Source organism: Pundamilia nyererei, unplaced genomic scaffold (genome assembly GCF_000239375.1).
Source record: "Pundamilia nyererei isolate P.nyererei 1_Seehausen unplaced genomic scaffold, PunNye1.0 scaffold00318, whole genome shotgun sequence".
NCBI classification, from domain to species: domain Eukaryota; kingdom Metazoa; phylum Chordata; class Actinopteri; order Cichliformes; family Cichlidae; genus Pundamilia; species Pundamilia nyererei.
Window position 1 is genome coordinate 344,075 of NW_005187719.1, and position 16,481 is coordinate 360,555.

General features: G+C 43.0%; 2 protein-coding genes across 3 annotated transcripts in view; both read right to left on the reverse strand.

The window, feature by feature from the left end:
- Positions 1-5,500, reverse strand: part of LOC102214205 (E3 ubiquitin-protein ligase RNF31-like) — a 22,738-nt gene extending 17,238 nt beyond the window's left edge. Inside the window, exons 1-4 of one of the 2 annotated variants that reach the window (XM_005751597.1) lie at positions 5,343-5,500; positions 3,607-3,805; positions 2,562-2,708; positions 973-1,128 (exon numbers count right to left, since the gene is read on the reverse strand). In XM_005751597.1, the coding sequence (XP_005751654.1) occupies positions 973-1,128; positions 2,562-2,708; positions 3,607-3,804 (501 nt within the window). In that variant the 5' untranslated portion in view covers position 3,805; positions 5,343-5,500. The remainder of the gene's footprint in view (positions 1-972; positions 1,129-2,561; positions 2,709-3,606; positions 3,806-5,342) is intronic. The other variant, XM_005751598.1, reaches the window with a different exon arrangement.
- A 3,154-nt stretch (positions 5,501-8,654) lies between these two features.
- LOC102214684 (potassium voltage-gated channel subfamily B member 2-like) overlaps positions 8,655-16,481 on the reverse strand; it is a 24,738-nt gene continuing 16,911 nt past the window's right edge. The window contains exon 3 of the mRNA XM_005751599.1: positions 8,655-13,937. Coding sequence (XP_005751656.1) covers positions 11,925-13,937 — 2,013 coding nt within the window. The 3' untranslated portion in view covers positions 8,655-11,924. The remainder of the gene's footprint in view (positions 13,938-16,481) is intronic.

Genomic DNA, 16,481 nt, shown 5'->3' on the forward strand with positions numbered 1-16,481 from the left:
CTAAAAGCAGTTTCGCTAGCAGAAGAAATGAAAATTGAACATTTCCAAGGAGGTCCGTCTTGGTGCTTTCGTTTCATGAAACGGTGCCATTTTTCCATCCGGACCAGGACTACGGTAACGCAGCAACTTCCAGCGGATTATAATGAAAAGCTGGCCATCTTCCGCTCCTACTGCAGCAAATACATCGCCGCCAAACACATCCAGCCCAGCCACATCACAAACATGGACGAGGTGCCGCTCACTTTCGACGGTGAGTCACACTGTGGAGAAGCAGGGGACCAGCACGGTAGCGATACGCACAATGGTCTTCTTTTACTGTTGTGCTTGGCTGCCATGCTAATGGACAGAAACTGCCGCCTATGGTGATTTTTAAGAGAAAGACTTTGCCTAAAGAGAAGTTTCCAGCAAGAATCATCATTAAGGCAAATGAAAAGGGCTGGATGGATGAGGAAATGATGAAAGAGTGGCTGAGGGAGGTGTATGTAAGGAGACCAGGTGGTCTTTTCCACACATCACCATCGCTGTTGATCAATGACTCTATGCATCTCACAGCCGATGTGAAAAAACAAGTGAAGCAAATGAACTGTGAGCTTGCTGTTATTCAGGAGGCCTGACCAAGGAACTCCAACCGCTGGACATCGGTGTGAACCGGCCGTTCAAAGTAAGGCTGCCAGCGGCGTGGGAGTGATGGATGACCGATGGAGACCACCGTTTCACTAAGAGTGGAAGGCAGCGCCGGGCGAGTTACGCCACAATTTGCGAATGGATTGTCGATGCTTGGGCTAACATGTCTGCTGGCACTGGAGCAGCCAGTAATCGAAACGCTAACCTTCCAATTACTGGATGACCTGATCTACATTGAACTGACAGATCTGGTCAAAGCCAACCTTTTAAAACTCTCTTTGGTTCTGCAGCAAACTCACGTCGGCACAGGGACAACTAGTAATATGCATACAGAAAGTTTACGCAAACCTTGATAAGCATTTCTAGTTCCATTCTCAGGCTCATCACTTCCAGAGTTACCGCAGCAACTCTGCCCACATCAGGATCTGTAACATCATCAGGGAAACTGAGTCCATCTGGCTGCTGATTAGAGTAACCATAGAGACAGAGTACAGCGCGTCCTCCCTGGGAATATAACAGACAGGGTAGAAGGTAATGAAATGTTAGCGGTTAGTACCAGCAGCGGTAACTGGAACATTTCTTTCACTTCCTACTAGTCTGCATCAGTAGGACCGGGCATTTTCACACAGAGCTATGATCACATCAATCACAAACATTAAAACAAGAGAAAGAGGAGTCCACAACTAATTAGTCTCAACCGGGCAAACATCACACAATTATAATAGAAACATAAATTATTTTGAACACTATGACACACACAGCTGAACAGCGTGCTGAGTGATTACAGCTAGCATAGCAGTCTGTTGGCACGGGAACTGTCACTACATTGAAGAAGAGTAAGGACAGATGGAGGGTGAAGGAAAGAGATGCTGCCATTAATCTGTGATTGGGGAAGGAACTGCGCCTGCTGACGAGGTTTTGTACCTTAAAAAAATGCTTGTTTTGCCATCATCTTTGGTGGTGGTGGACTTTCAGTGTGGGTGGGTCCAACCACCTCCTCCACACACACCAACAAGAAACTAGGAGAGGTAAAGGCTGGCTTTTGATGTCTTAGCAGGAAAAATGTGCGCCTGCAGCCCTCAGAAGCTCATTACTCTCATCTCCTTGGTCATTGTTGAAATTGCTTCCTTGTGTTTGTGTTTATTTGCTGATCTGTGGAGATTTTCTCTTAACTCTTCGTTCTCCTTTTGGAGTAACTCATATGTCTCATACTCGCTTATTTGACCCTCCGAGAGTGTGTGCTCTACTTTGGCAAGTTTCTTGTTGCATCCATTCAAGTTTCCTGTCATCGAGTGAAGCTAAAGCTTTGTCGGTCACATAATAATCAACATTTTATGTTGTTTTGCCTCTTTGCCACTTTCCCACTTCATTGTTTGCATCTAATTCTCACATGCTCCCTGGACTACTCCACCGATCTGTCAGCTTTTCACCACAGCCAATTTTCACTCCTCTTTTCAGTAAAACTTGACCTCTGACCTTTCAACCTGGCAACTGAGGCCATTGTAATTCAACCTTGTTGTTGATGGTATTGATTTGAAACTAATTCACAAACTCGGGAAACCACACCGTTCGCCACCCCGTCAGCCTTTTACATGTGAGGGGTAAAAATGTCTGTATCTGTCTCACACAGCAGCCTGACAGCCAATGAGCTCTTTGTATTCTTTCCGTTTATTCCTTTCCTTTTTTTTTTGCCTGTCCCGTTTGCTTTCTTAGCCGTCAGAATTAATGTCTGAAAGCCAACAAAGATACCCAACGGATTTACTTTGCAAAGTGGATCAGCACAGCCTTGCCGTTTGGGTGCATTCGATCAGCCTTTGTTGTTATTATTTCTTTTATTTTCAGTTATTACAGACGGGATAGGAAAGGGAGAAAGAAAGATGAAGGAACAGAAAAAGAGAGGGGAAGAGGGACAGGGAGTGATAATACTTTATCATTACCTGGATAGCATCAACTGTGGCCCTGAACACTGGGTTGTTGTGTTTTACAGTCCTCCAGTACTTTGGCCTGTTGGGATTTGTCAGATTACAGCCATACTTTTCGAGGATGTTAAGCGCTGTAGATAAGCGCTGAAGAGATCCAAGAGTCTGCAAAGGAAGCAGACACATTTTAGCATCAATTTTAATCTGAAACGTGGCCTGTATTTGTACAGCGCTTTACTCGTCCCCAAAGTGCTTTACACATCCAGTCATAAGAATACAGTTAAGCTGAACCCACACTGTTTCGGTTGTAGTGGTGTGACATACTACAACACTGAACACATTCAAACATCTATCTTCCTGTCGACCCTTACATCACATTTGTAACTGCCTGTGTGTGGGGGGCGGTGTACCCGCCACAGTCACATTTATACTCACGTAGGAAGCCGTTGCAGTACTCAGCGTCACCACTACTGAGCGTCGTCACTCGGACAGTTTTGCTACATAAGTGCTATAGGAGTAGTAGAAGTCAAAACCAGAAGCCTTTGTCGAGTGTTCAGAGTGTTCAGGTCATAAACTCAGCTGTCTGTATGTCTCTCAGCTCCTGAGCTGGAGCATCATTAAACCAACAGGATCACACAATCATAGACAATCTCAGGACACCTTTGACACGTTCATTTTTGGGACTCTGGCCTTGTGAAGAAGTAAACCTGATGATTTAGTATAAACCTCTTTGAAAGCAATCATTTGAAGTGCATGCCTTTATCAGGCTCTCACAGCATGTCGGGGGAACTCTGGCCCCCTCAACCTTCGCTGAGGTTTTCAAAACTTTTATTAAGCTCCCACCACAGCATATCAATCAGGCTGAGGCCTGGGCCATTGCAACATCTTGATTACATTCTTTTTCATTCATTGCGTTGTCTACCTGCTATTCTTTGGATCAAGTCACGATCCAAACAACAGAGTGTGAGATGTAGCCAAATCCTGAAAATCTTGGTCTCAGTCTGGATTGAGGTTAGACATATTTCCAGATGGGACTAATAAACATGCAGTTGATCTTTCTCACCTCCTTCCTGTTTCTGCCAAAGCTGTTCTCTATGACCATCGTTTCTGCAGCAATGTGGTGGTATTTAGAGCAGGGTGGTAAGGGCAGATTAGCCATGGCCACTACCCCAGCCCGCAGATCCACCACTCTGCCCCCAGAATACAGACACACTTCAGCCTGACTCCGCACATCCTGCAGCTGCTCAGAGAGGGACGCCATTCTGCACACACACACACGGTTGATGCATGCCGTTTAGTTAAAACAACAACAAATAAATCTGACGACATGCATGCACAGTATCTCAGATCAGCGTATTCAACATGAAATATGAATTCCTTTGGTCCCATATTACTGCACAAATTGGCACTTTTGTTTCGTTTAAAGTGAACTTTTTTTGGAGTGCTCTCTTCTCTGGAAGTTGGCACAAATGACTGTAACTGAAATGCTGTTGTGCTGCCATGCCCACATCAGATTACGTAATTTTCTCGAGTGTTCCTAAAAAGTCCTTTTTCGATTTAGTCGTTTAGATAATGCAGTAAAAACTCTTTATTCCAAGTAAGTTACATTTGTCATTGAAATGTGAATTCAAACATTCTGCTGTGCTGTTGCTGTTCCTACCATCTCTGACTTCTTTATATTTGACTTCTAAAGAGACAGACTTGCTCAGCAACAGTTCTTCAGGCCTTTTTCAGAGTTTGACTTTGACATTGGCCTTTTTCAGTCATGGCAGTCCAACCTTGTACCTGACCATTTTCACTTTTGTATTATTTAAAGCCTCTGAACTGGAAGAGTGGCTGTCAAGACACCATTCTTGAGAAAGAGAATTTATTTTTACACAAAAACTGGAATGATGAATCCAAATGTCAAATGTTTGGTTCACATCTGGAGTATACAAATACACCAGTGAGTGCCTAAGAGCCAAGTGTAAAACACGGTGGAGGCTTCGTCATGGTTTGGCGCTGCATTTTAGCCAGTTGTGCTGGAGATCTGGTCTAAATGTGTGATGGAATGATGAATGCAGGAAACGTACTGTCCACTTTTAATCTGCCCTCTTGAAAGGTTCTTACTGGGAACAGCTTTCATAGCATGCATGGACTGAAAAACCCCACACAGTGGAAACGATGTGGGATCATCTCGACAGAGAACAGAACAAAAGGCAGACACATCTGTTAATATGGTTTAAGAAGCCTAGAAACTTCTATGAGCCGCTAATATGGTTCAAACTGTACAAACTCACGTTTTGCTTTATATGCTGCATTATGTGTTGGCACATGTTTCAGTAAATCACTGTATCCACATTTTCCCAATTAAATATAAAGAAATTGGGAGTTTTACACAGTCCTGATGATAAAAGTATATTTCACATGATGTTATCAGACTCCAGGTGCTAACACGTATTTGACCACAACACAGACCGGTGACTGTCTGCAGGTGTTCCCTGCATCCCTGAGCTCCGGCTCCATCCGTGAGATGAGCTGGAACAAGTCGCTGAACATGCAAAGCTGCTAAATCTGTTTTCACGTGCAGTACAATTGAGTGCGCTTTGCTCGAAGAGCTTTTTGTCTGATTGCAGACCTCCTGGTTACAAAACAAAGACGCAGAAGGACGATGCGCTATTTCCAGTACTCAGTGCAAAGCAGCAGGTGCGCCTATGATCAGCTCATAGCGGCACAATGTCCTGTAAACGATTCATTATTAATGATTAAAGCAGCAAAGCTGTTATTAGCGAGGATCGGCACGGTGAGCCCGCCTCCTACCTGTGCCGCTGTCCGGCTGCACTGCGGTGGAATCACTGTTACGGCACAAATGTCTGTTTGTACCGCCGAAGGAAGCCCCGCAGAAACGACAAAACACTCCCGCAACAGCGCGGTGTGCAACTGCTGTACTGGAGACACAGCGGCAGGGCCTCCCTCTCTCCCCCTCCCTCATCGGGCAAAACGTGGAAGCGGCGCAGATTACGTCACCAGTGGACCCTCTGCGGCGCAAACGCAGCAGCGCCAGCTGCTTTCACATTCACGTTAAGGATGCTGCACCTGATGTCTCCAGGTTATTGCATTATTGCACAAGGAAATGTTAAGTGACCATCCTGTCAGGCACAGTCAAATGTGTTTGTTGCAGCAGGCTGTAAACATGCACAGTGTTTTCATGAAGGCCAAACATGTAGCATTAAATATTCAGTCCTGTTGATGGATGGTCAGTGTTCCGTTTATTTACTTTTTTCTCTGAGTAGTTGGTCTTTCTCTTTCACACTGGCCACTTCCTAAAGAGCAGAAGGAAGGTGCATCTGTCTCTTCAACTCCTCCCAGTTGGATGCACGTGGAGTACTTCCTCAGGGAGGTATCAGGTGGCATTTAGGTGCTCCAACACCTCAGCTGGCTCCTTTCAACAGGAAAATGCAGTGGATCTATTTTAAACTTTCCGTTTTCCCCAAATGACAGCACCATCATTCCAGTGCCCTGTCTCCAACAGCTCCTTCTGTTTGCTCTGATGCTGCATGGGCCTCAAACAGAGAGCTTCAGGCTCCTTCTTGTTTTTTGTCCAACATGGAAAAAGAGTCATGATGCATTTTTCAGGCCTCTTGGTAAAGTGTCCCACATATTCACTATCTAAGTATCAAAAGTCTGTTAAAGCTGCCAAATCTGCCTTTTTGTCTAGCATTATTATGACTAATAGCCACAACCCCCGAGCACTTTTTAATACTTTTAACTCTGTGATAAACCCTCGCACTACCACTTATAGGGATGCTTCCCCTGCTCTTTGTGATAAATTCTTAAAGTATTACTCTGATAAAATCTCAGCTCTAAGGGCTTCTCATCCATCTCATCCATCATCAGTTTTAGACCCAGTTCCAGCTTCTGAATGCTTGACTGTCCTTCAACAGTTTGAGCCAGTGTCTTATTCTGCTTTAAAACATATAATTGATCATCTCAAAATCTCTGGTTCCCCGCACGATATTCTTCCTTCTCGTTTCTTTAAGGAAGCTTTACATGTTATTGATCCTTGTATCTTATCTCTGCTGAATGCATCATTGTCATCAGATTGTGTACCGTCTGTCTTTAAGCATGCTGTTGTGCAACCTATTATGAAAAAGAAAAATCTTGACCTAATTGGTCTCACCAACTACAGGCCGATCTCCAAACTCCCTTTTATTTCCAAAATATTGGAAAAGGTAGTTCTAAACCAACTTCAGGCCTTTTTAGATGCAAATGGTATCAATGACAAGTTTCAGTCTGGTTTGAAACCTCGCCCCAGCACAGAGACGGCCTTACTTAGAGTTTTTAATGATCGTCTTTTAACTGTTGACTCTGGATATTCTGTGGTCGTAGTTTTACTTGACTTGTCTGCTGCTTTTGACACGGTTAACCACAACATTCTTCTATCAAGATTGGAACATGTTGTTGGTCTCAAAGGTTTTTATCTTGGTTTAAATCCTGCCTCTCAGAGAGGTCGTTCTCTGTTGCTGTGGGGCAACACTCCTCGGCTTCTGCCCCTATTTACTGTGGTGTGCCTCAAGGGTCCGTGCTCGGTCCTGCTCTTTGTACATGTTGCCCTTGGGATAAAGTTTTAGAAAATACAACATCTCCTTTCACTGTTATGCTGATGATATCCAGATTTATTCACCTTTGAAATCCGATGTGACTGCTTCTTTGCAACCTCTGTTCAACTGTTTGCATGAAGTTAAAATTTGGTTATCACATAATTTTCTTACATTGAACGAGAATAAGACCGAAATCATAGTCTTTGGTAGTCACACTCCGCTAGACCAGTTAGCTGATGCCCTAGGCCCTCTCGCTAGCCATCTCTCGCCCACTGTAAAAAACCTCGGAGTGTTCCTGGAGGGCTCTTTTAAACTCGAGAAACAGGTCTCCACTATGGTAAAAAACAGCTTTTACCAGTTGCGTCAGATATCCAAAGCAAAGCCGTTCCTTCCTTTAAAGGACCTTGAAAAGCTTGTCCACGCATTTATTACATCCAGATTGGACTACTGTAACTACTGTAACTCCCTCTACTCGGGCCTCCAACACTCCTCTCTTTGCCGGCTCCAGTTAATTCAAAATGCAGCTGCGCGTCTTTTAACAGGTACAAGAATTCATGAACACATAACTCCAATTTTAGCCAAATTACATTGGCTCCCTGTTAAATATCGTATAGATTTTAAAATTCTTTTGTTCAATTTTAATATTTTGAATAATTTAGCGCCCAGCTATCGTTCTGATTTACTCCACGTGCTCGTCCAACCACAGGCTCCTAGCACAACCTAGGACTCGAATGAAGTCGAGAGGTGACCGGGCCTTTGCATCCGTGGTACCCAGACTCTGGAATAACCTCCCCGTTCATATTCGCACTGCTGAGTCGATCCAGTCTTTTAAATCACGTCTTAAAACTTATTTTTTTACTTTGGCTTTTGATTCTGTCTAGTTGGCTGTTTTAGCTTGTTGCGTTGTTACCTATTGTTTGTTGTCCTCTTTTATTGTTTGTTTAACCGTCTCATGTTTTTATTGACTGTGAAGCACTATGGTCAACACTGTTGTTTTAATATGTGCTATATAAATAAATTTTGATTTGATTTGATATTATTCCACGCTTTTTTGTCTTAATTATGATCATTATCTCATATAATTATTGAAACATTCATTTTAGTTTAGTAGTATTTAATAAATTATAAATACCATCAATTTTACATGTAATGAAAGTACAGGATATATGAACGCTGACCTTTGTTTGTTTGTTGTCTTTGAATATTGAATTACTTGTTGTTATGTAATGAAAACAATCACATTAGTGGGAGTGGAAGGCTGGCCTGTTTCTGCCAAACAATAAAAACTCAAAGATTAGAAACTTGAGGACATTATTTCATCGTTTCAGAAAGACTCAGCCAACACATGAAAACTGTAGGAGTTAGAATTACTGTGATGCTGCAGAAACATTTAATTAATCTAAAAGTAAAGTACTATGTTTGAGCAATAAAGTTGAAGTGTTTTGATTTGCAGAATTTGTAGTGGTTATATTAGCAAAACTACCTGATGTGGCACAAATACAGACACAAAAATACACACAACAAGATGAGGTCACATGAACACATTTATTTGTCTTGCATTTTGATAACTGAATCAAAACTCTTTATCATTTACTATCATTACACTGAGCTATATATAATAACTCATACTAATCATTGCACAGGCTACAATTCAATAAAGTATATGAGGATGGACGAGTGGGGCATTAAAGAAGTGGAGCTGGCAGGACAGATCGAGAAGCTTTACAGTTGTATGTTTACTGTACACAATCTGAATGAACAAATATAAATAACAATTCTCCGACAAATGAGTGGAGATGAGGTTGTGAAAGCCATAACACTGTTCTCATGCTTCCCGACCTGCAGCAGCGACAAACCAACGTTTGTTAGAACCGGTGCTCTTTTTAAACTTCTCTGAGTTTGTCTTGATCTACGTTAGGCTGGATATATACTTGAGAAGAATTAACATTTAGTTAATGTTGTGCAATTTATCATAACATAAATCTAGCTGAGTCCAGTTGCACGACATAAAAAGCCGTGTTTTTAGACGTTATGTCCGTTTGGCTGTCAGTAATCTGCTGCTGCACTCGAGTCACACACTGAACGTGCTGCTTTCAGCTGATGAAATCAAATGACAGTGTGGCACTGTGAGGTTGGAACGATGAGCTATGGGGTGCGATAATGTTGATGAGATAATAATACAAAGTTGTAAAGGTACGCAAATCCAGAAAATGTGAGGATTTTCATTTAACTACATCTACTGCACAAGGACAAAGAGAGAGCACGAGAAAAGAAGACAAAGAAAAAGTCGGGCCACATCTAACAGTTTTTTTCACCTTCTCATAAATGATCTATTTATGAAAAGGCACATATTTTTAAAAACTTCATGTACTGAGATGTTAAGAACAACACACAGCTCAAAGTTTTAACCAACAACAAAAATGTGAAACAACTGATAAGCTCATCAGGGAACACAGATAAGACAGTACCATTCCCCTGTTAGCATGTGACCTAATCACCACCTGCTCACTCTGCTCTATTCACACAGTTAAATGTGCATTTGAATCTGTCAGGTTCATTCACATGAATGCAAATCTGATCTTTAAAAACACAAACAAAAGAAAAATGTCAAAGGTTCCCAAAGATAATGCTTAAAGTGACGTCAGGTCTTTTTACTCAAGTGACTCCCTGCAAAGGGAACTATTGTTCTACCTTTATAATACAGTCAGCACCTAAAGGTCACACAGACACACTCCCTCTATTTATCTCTCTGCACTCATCATATTACAATTATTCTTGGTTTAAAGCGATGTGTCTTTGCAATAACTGAAGTCCAGATGCTTGAGCCTGCACCTCCTCTCACTAAGAAGACCTCGTTTGTCTCTTTCCACACGGTCTTACTCTGGCAGCTGTTGTATAACTCGTGATACGACGAGTACAGCTGCTGAATTCTGCTAGCATGCTGACATCGATGCAAGAGATTTTCAGAAGTGTGGTCAAAATAGCATGCTAGCTTGCATGCTGCAAAATGTGACCTGTTGCAGAAAGATATCTAGTTATCTCTGACATGCTGTTCCATGTATTGGAACATACTTTTTTGTGTCATATTTATTATACGCTTAAAGCATGGAAGACAAATGGTTAATAGCCACAGTATTTTCTATCAGACAAGCCATTTGAGTCGTCTCACTGTAAACCAACAGCTTCCAGTTTCTAAATTCTTACTTTAAGTCACATTTTGGCCGTTTTTACTCCGGCTTGCTGTTACTGTCTCAGTGAACATTTTTAACAGCGTGGCCAAAAACAGCCTGTTGCTGTACGGCACTCAAATCAGACACATTCTTTGAAACATGCTAAGACTAGCTAAGTAAACAAGGGCAATTGAATATGACTCCTGATGGCTGACTGGTTGGCCTTTTTATTTTTTTATGAAAGTCTCCATGTTACCAGATCTCATTCTTAGCTTGGTGAGTACACTAGCAAGATTAAAACGATTAGATAGGGCTGATGTTATGATAAGACACTAGTCTCACAGAGACAAAAATAAAGAAAGAAGACAATGGTTGCTTTTCATGAACTCTACTTCCACAACTCATTTTCCTGAATACACTATGCGCCTGGCCACTGTGTTGATGAAGAATCCAAAAACAAAGTCCGATCTGAGGTTCGTCAAACCTTTATCACGCACACAGTATGTGTGGGAACTGGGAATTAAAGCAGTGTATGATGAACCACAAGTGAGTAATCATGGACACTGTGTGAGGTTTCCTTTCTGTCTTTCTGTCTCAAATCGTGTGTCTCATTATGGGTTTGTATTGTTTTTGACTAATGTTCGTTGTTAGGATATTTCATGCTGGACATTGGTGGAAGCCCTGGGACAGACTGGTGGCCTGTCCAGGGTATACCCGACCTCTCACCCGCGACAAGGGACAAGCAGTAGAACATGGATGGATGGAAATTTGTGCAAACAGTGAATATAGTAGAGATTGTATCTCCATTTCACATATTTAGGAACAAGAAAAATGAAAAGAAAAATACAACAAAAAGTAACCAAGAACAAAAACAACAACATAAAACTGAAATATATAGAAATACTTAAAGTTAGAGCATAGATCACAGTGCTCAACAGCAGATACATATGTTCTTTTGGACAATGCAGTACTATGTGGGACTTTTGTCTTGTATCATGTGCTTGTGGTTGTCCCGTTACAAGAATGTAATAATGAGTAAGGAAGATCTTCAACACAGAATAATGACTGATCATTGATTTTTCTTGCAAGTCTTGCAAAAGATAGATTTTTAAAATTTGTAAATATAAAAAATATAATTTCCTTTCACGGTCTGTCTTTCCTTGGTATAACTGTCCATTCAAATCCGGCCTTGGGGAGCAAGTGTTAGGAAACTGAATATCTGACTCTTCAGGATAGTCCCGAACATTATCATTCAGACAAGGCCTAAAACACAGGTCAGGTTGCCACTGTTCATGTCTCATTTAAACAAAACCAATCAGTAACACTGACACCACACGGTGTCACTTAGACTCAAGTTTAAACAGTGCCCAGTCAGGCATGCGTGTGCTTATGAATGTCCTCCAGTAATAAAGTCATGACAGCAGCACCAAGGTCAAAAAAGGAACGACCGTTCGAATGTGTCGTGAGATCGGAAGAGTTGCAGCTTTTATGATAGATTTGTTTAATGTCTTTGTCAAAAAGTCCAGTGCACACACACACAGCATCTGTCACAGGTTATTCCTGGTACTTCCTGTCAAGCATCCCATCAGCCTTTGCTTTGCCTTGGCCCTGTCTGCATTTTTCTTTAAAGCTCACATGTTCGTTTCACAGGGCGGCGTTCGGCTTCCATCCAGAACAATGTGATTTTCTCGTTTTTCTACTCTCTGTTCTGCTTCCTCTAATCCTCCATCGGCCACTCCTTCCTTACTTACTAGGTCTTGGGTGCTGTTGAGTGAGCATGCTTTTGACAATGGACTAGCACCACCACCCGAGGCAGCAGTAGATCTCTCCATGTGATTCCTGCCCAGGTGGCTTAAGCCAGTGAGCTGCCCTTCACCTTCTAAGCTCCTGCCTGCTGAGCTTTCACATCCCCCCTTGGGGGTGCTGGGACTGATATATTGCTGAGCCAGGGATGGAGATTGCAGGATAGCCAGCGGAGACTTAGTTTCCTGTGTTGTATAACTGGGAGACGGAGAAAACCTGGAAACCAATTCGTCAGTAAGTAGTTGAGCACACTTTGCAGAGCCAGTGGGGATGGGTGTCGCCACAGGTGTCATCACTGCCACGAGGACATCATCTTTCGATGCAATGAAGTCAAGCTTCAGGGCTCTTGTGTTTTGAGGGCTGCCGTGATCTTCCAAAGCTGTGCCGGTGCTATCATAGGTCATCCCAGAGCTTTCTGCACTCTGTGAGAACAAATTCAGATCCCCAGTCAACCTTCCTTTGGGGTTAGATGTGAACTCATACAAACCCTCTTTGATGAATGTCATTGGCTGAATGCTGTCAGGGCCCTGCTTTACCTCCATATTGCTGATCTGACTTAGGTCCAAGGGAGGTGGAATACACTGATGTCGAGTACCAGCTTGACCTCCTTCAACACTGGGGAGCAGTGAGCTTCGCTCCCCTCTTTCCAGTGCAAAATTATCTGCTGCAGTTGAAGATTCCCTGGAACGACTGACTTTAGGTGATGCTTGCTGGGCCAGAGTGGATGAGAACTCTTTCATCTCAATCTGTTCTTCTCGAATTTTTTCCTGCTGCTCTTGAATGGCTGCTGTCTTGTTGTAAGTATCTTCTAGCCGCTTTGCACTGAGGTGTTGAGGAGTAGTTTTATTCGACGTGGGCTTGAATCGCTCTGGGGAGCCCTGCTGGGCCACTTCTTGGTATTGTTGAGACCTGCCAGGGCTACCTGCCTCTGCATTGTGGTAGTGCTTGTGGTAGCTCCAGCGACTGGGTGACAGGTGATTTTCAACGGGACATTTACTGTCCTCTCTTTTTTCTACCAACACATCTGTTAATTCCATACTGCGGGCAAAAGCATCCTTTAGGTTAATAGAAACAATGCTTCCACTCCGTTTTGCTCGTTCTAGAGCTTCCCTCCTCTTGATGGCCTTCTCTTGCCTCTTCTGCTCTCGGTAGAACTCTGAGAAGTTGTTCACAATGATTGGAATAGGAAGAGCAATGACAAGCACGCCTGCTATGCAGCAAAGCCCTCCTACAATCTTACCAAGCAGGGTTTGTGGGTAAATGTCACCATACCCGACAGTCGTCATAGTAATGGTTGCCCACCAAAACGAAGCAGGGATGCTGGTGAATTTTGTAGCATCTTCATCCTTTTCAGCAAAGAATACCAAGCTAGAGAAAATCATGATGCCCATGGCTAAAAACAGGATCAGCAGTCCCAACTCGTTGTAGCTCCTTCGTAAAGTGAAGCCCAAAGACTGGAGCCCCGTCGAGTGCCTGGCCAGTTTCAGAATCCTCAAGATCCTCATAATACGGAAGATTTGAACCACACGCCGCACATTCTGGAACTGCAGCACGCTCTTGTTAGATTCAGTTAGACAGAGGGTCACATAGTAAGGCAGTATTGCCAGCAAATCAATAATGTTCAGTGGTGCTTTCATGAAGACCCACTTATTGGGTGCTGAGAGCAGCCGTAACATGTATTCCATGGTGAACCAGGCAATACAGACGGCTTCGACGTGGGCTAAACTGGGGTTGTCACTGAACTGGCCAAATTCATCTACAACCTGCAGCTCTGGCAGAGTGTTGAGGGACAGTGAAATTGTGGAAATGACGATGAACAGGATGGAGATCATGGCCAGGATCTGCAAGACAAAAGCAGGTTATTACATTAGCTGGGCATAGTGTTAGCTTCATACATGTCTTCCATTACATCTGTTTCTGTGCCTGTAAACAGTAACACGTTCTTTAATAAGACAAACCCTGTTTGTTGCTACTAATCACTGAAGTGTACATTCTAGAGTAGAAGTTTCTTAGACTACATGAGACATTTTTGTTACCCTTCATGGTGGTACCAACTTTGTCCTGAAGGTGGTGCTATTTGAAAAGCTACTAAAGGTCAGGCCTTTTTGATTAAGGCCCTTAAGAAGATTTAGCTTTGGAAGTTGTGCATCCACAGTGACAGTCAGCCCTTAACTTTCATCGGTTCATTATGTCCAAGCAGAAATGAAAAGCTCTTACGATCCACACATCACCACATATGGGCATTTTCTGCTTTTGTCTTTGTAAGCCAGGTTACAGCAAACAGACGCTGACTTTAATGTTTTAAGCAGCTTTGTGAAAAATTCTGGCACGGACACTTTCACGTGGAACTTGTCATGTAGGAGGAGACCTGCAGCGGTGATAAGACAACAGCTTTTATTCAACCTGCAAAAAAACATTTTACAGTGTTTCCTGTGTCTCCTCAGAAAATCACGGCGATGTGCTCACATGATGTCAGATTTGTATTTTAATGAGAACACAAAAACACACAAGACTACAAACCTTCTGACATTAACTGCAACTGGAAATGATTCCAAAATCTGACAAAGCACTACAATACAAGATTCAAAACAAAGTGAGTAACACCTAAAAACACTCGTGTCTTTCTTTTTTGGGGAGGAAAATGGAAACAAAAGTTAGTTTTTGCTCCTGCGTGTTTAGCTTCACACTTGGTTTCCTAGGGTTTGAAACAATTTTGTCCTTTTTGTCGCCTTTTCAATTCAATAAAGATAAAACCTTCTTCTCAGAGAATGACTGAATGGAAAAAGGGGCCCAGGGGATTCAACTATTACTTATAGCCAATTTAAAAACTCTAACTGGGAAAGCAGAGTAACGAAGCTGAAGGATGTGTGTTCTGAGTCCTCTCAGTGTAGCCCTTGGTAGGACATTTCAGGTTTATTGTAATAGGATTGCGCTGCTATACATAGAAAGGATAGAGAGGAAGGTTAGAATTGGTTACTCATTCTTTCCTCCCCCAACAGGAAGAATCAAGCAACAGGCGGAAATAGACGATGCAAGATTATTTTTTTGTCTTTAAATACATCTGACGTGATATCTGACAAAAGACCACTGCACTGTTCTCTGGGGACAACTCAATTTCCTGTTACATTTCAGTGGCTTCAACACATAATACGTATTGTGTGTCAGTGGAGTAGATAAAGGTACAAATGTCACACGAAAAAACTGATTACTTTTAAAGTATTTGCATGTTATTATTGCAAATCATTGTTCATTCTTCAGGTGAAAAATTATAATGATCATTATGATGCAACTGATTACAAACTGAATGTTTTTTCATTTCATAATTGCTCAAAAAGACTAAAAGTGAAATCAGCTTTGAATCCTTATCCAAATGAAACACAACAAAACAAAGATTTCATTCCACAGCAGAGCCATGGCTGCTGCAGCTAGCATGTTTGAGTACAGGCAAGACACTAAACCCAAGAGTGCTCCAATTCATACTCCACTGGAGTGCGAATGTGTGTGACTGTCAGAAAGCACTGAGGTGTAGAAAAAAGTGCTTGTATGAACGAGTGAATGAACCATGTTGTATGAAGCACTTTGAGTGATCCAGTAGAAAAGCGCTATATGAGAACCAGTCCATTTACTGACAGGGTTAGTGTGTTTGAAGAGTTGGGAAGTGATTCTGAAGCCACCAAACCCAACACCTCCGACTGTACCTGGAAACTGTGTCTTCCGAAAAACCAGATCAGAATCAGCCCTCACTGTGGCTTTACTGGGACCCAACAGCCTGTAATAACAAGCCCAAGAAGCCATCCTCCTGAAGCACTGCTCCATGAAATCAGACAGAGCGACTGGACAAACTCCCACACCCCCCCTGCATTTATCTGACCTTTATTTAACCAGGGAGTTCTACTGGGACCAAATCTCTTTCACAGGGAGACCAGTGTTGCCAGTATAGCAGCCATACAAACTCAGAACACAATAGAAATGCAGCATAAAACACGGTAACTGTTAGAACAGTGACAGAAAAGTGGAGTTGACCACTGTAAATGACCATGGCAGACCCGGGGGCGAGTTAATGCTTTGCAGCATACTTCATTGACTCACACGGTTGCTGTTCACAGTGCTCACAGAGCTGCAGCTCTCCCGCTGCCTGCTCAACGTTATCGCAACAACCTCAAACACAGCACCCGTTACAATATTCGGCGGGGCGTGATTGCAGATGCCGTGCAGGTGCGTCCGTCTTCCCTGCACGGCACCGCAGGCCACGCCCCGCCACATACCCCCATCGCCCGACTGAGGCTGGGGAGCCATCCGGCCGAACCTACTCCCCCCACCGCGAGCAGGAGAGGGGATCAGCCCGGACCGTCGGCGCCCCCGGGCCCTGGCCAAGTGACAAGGAG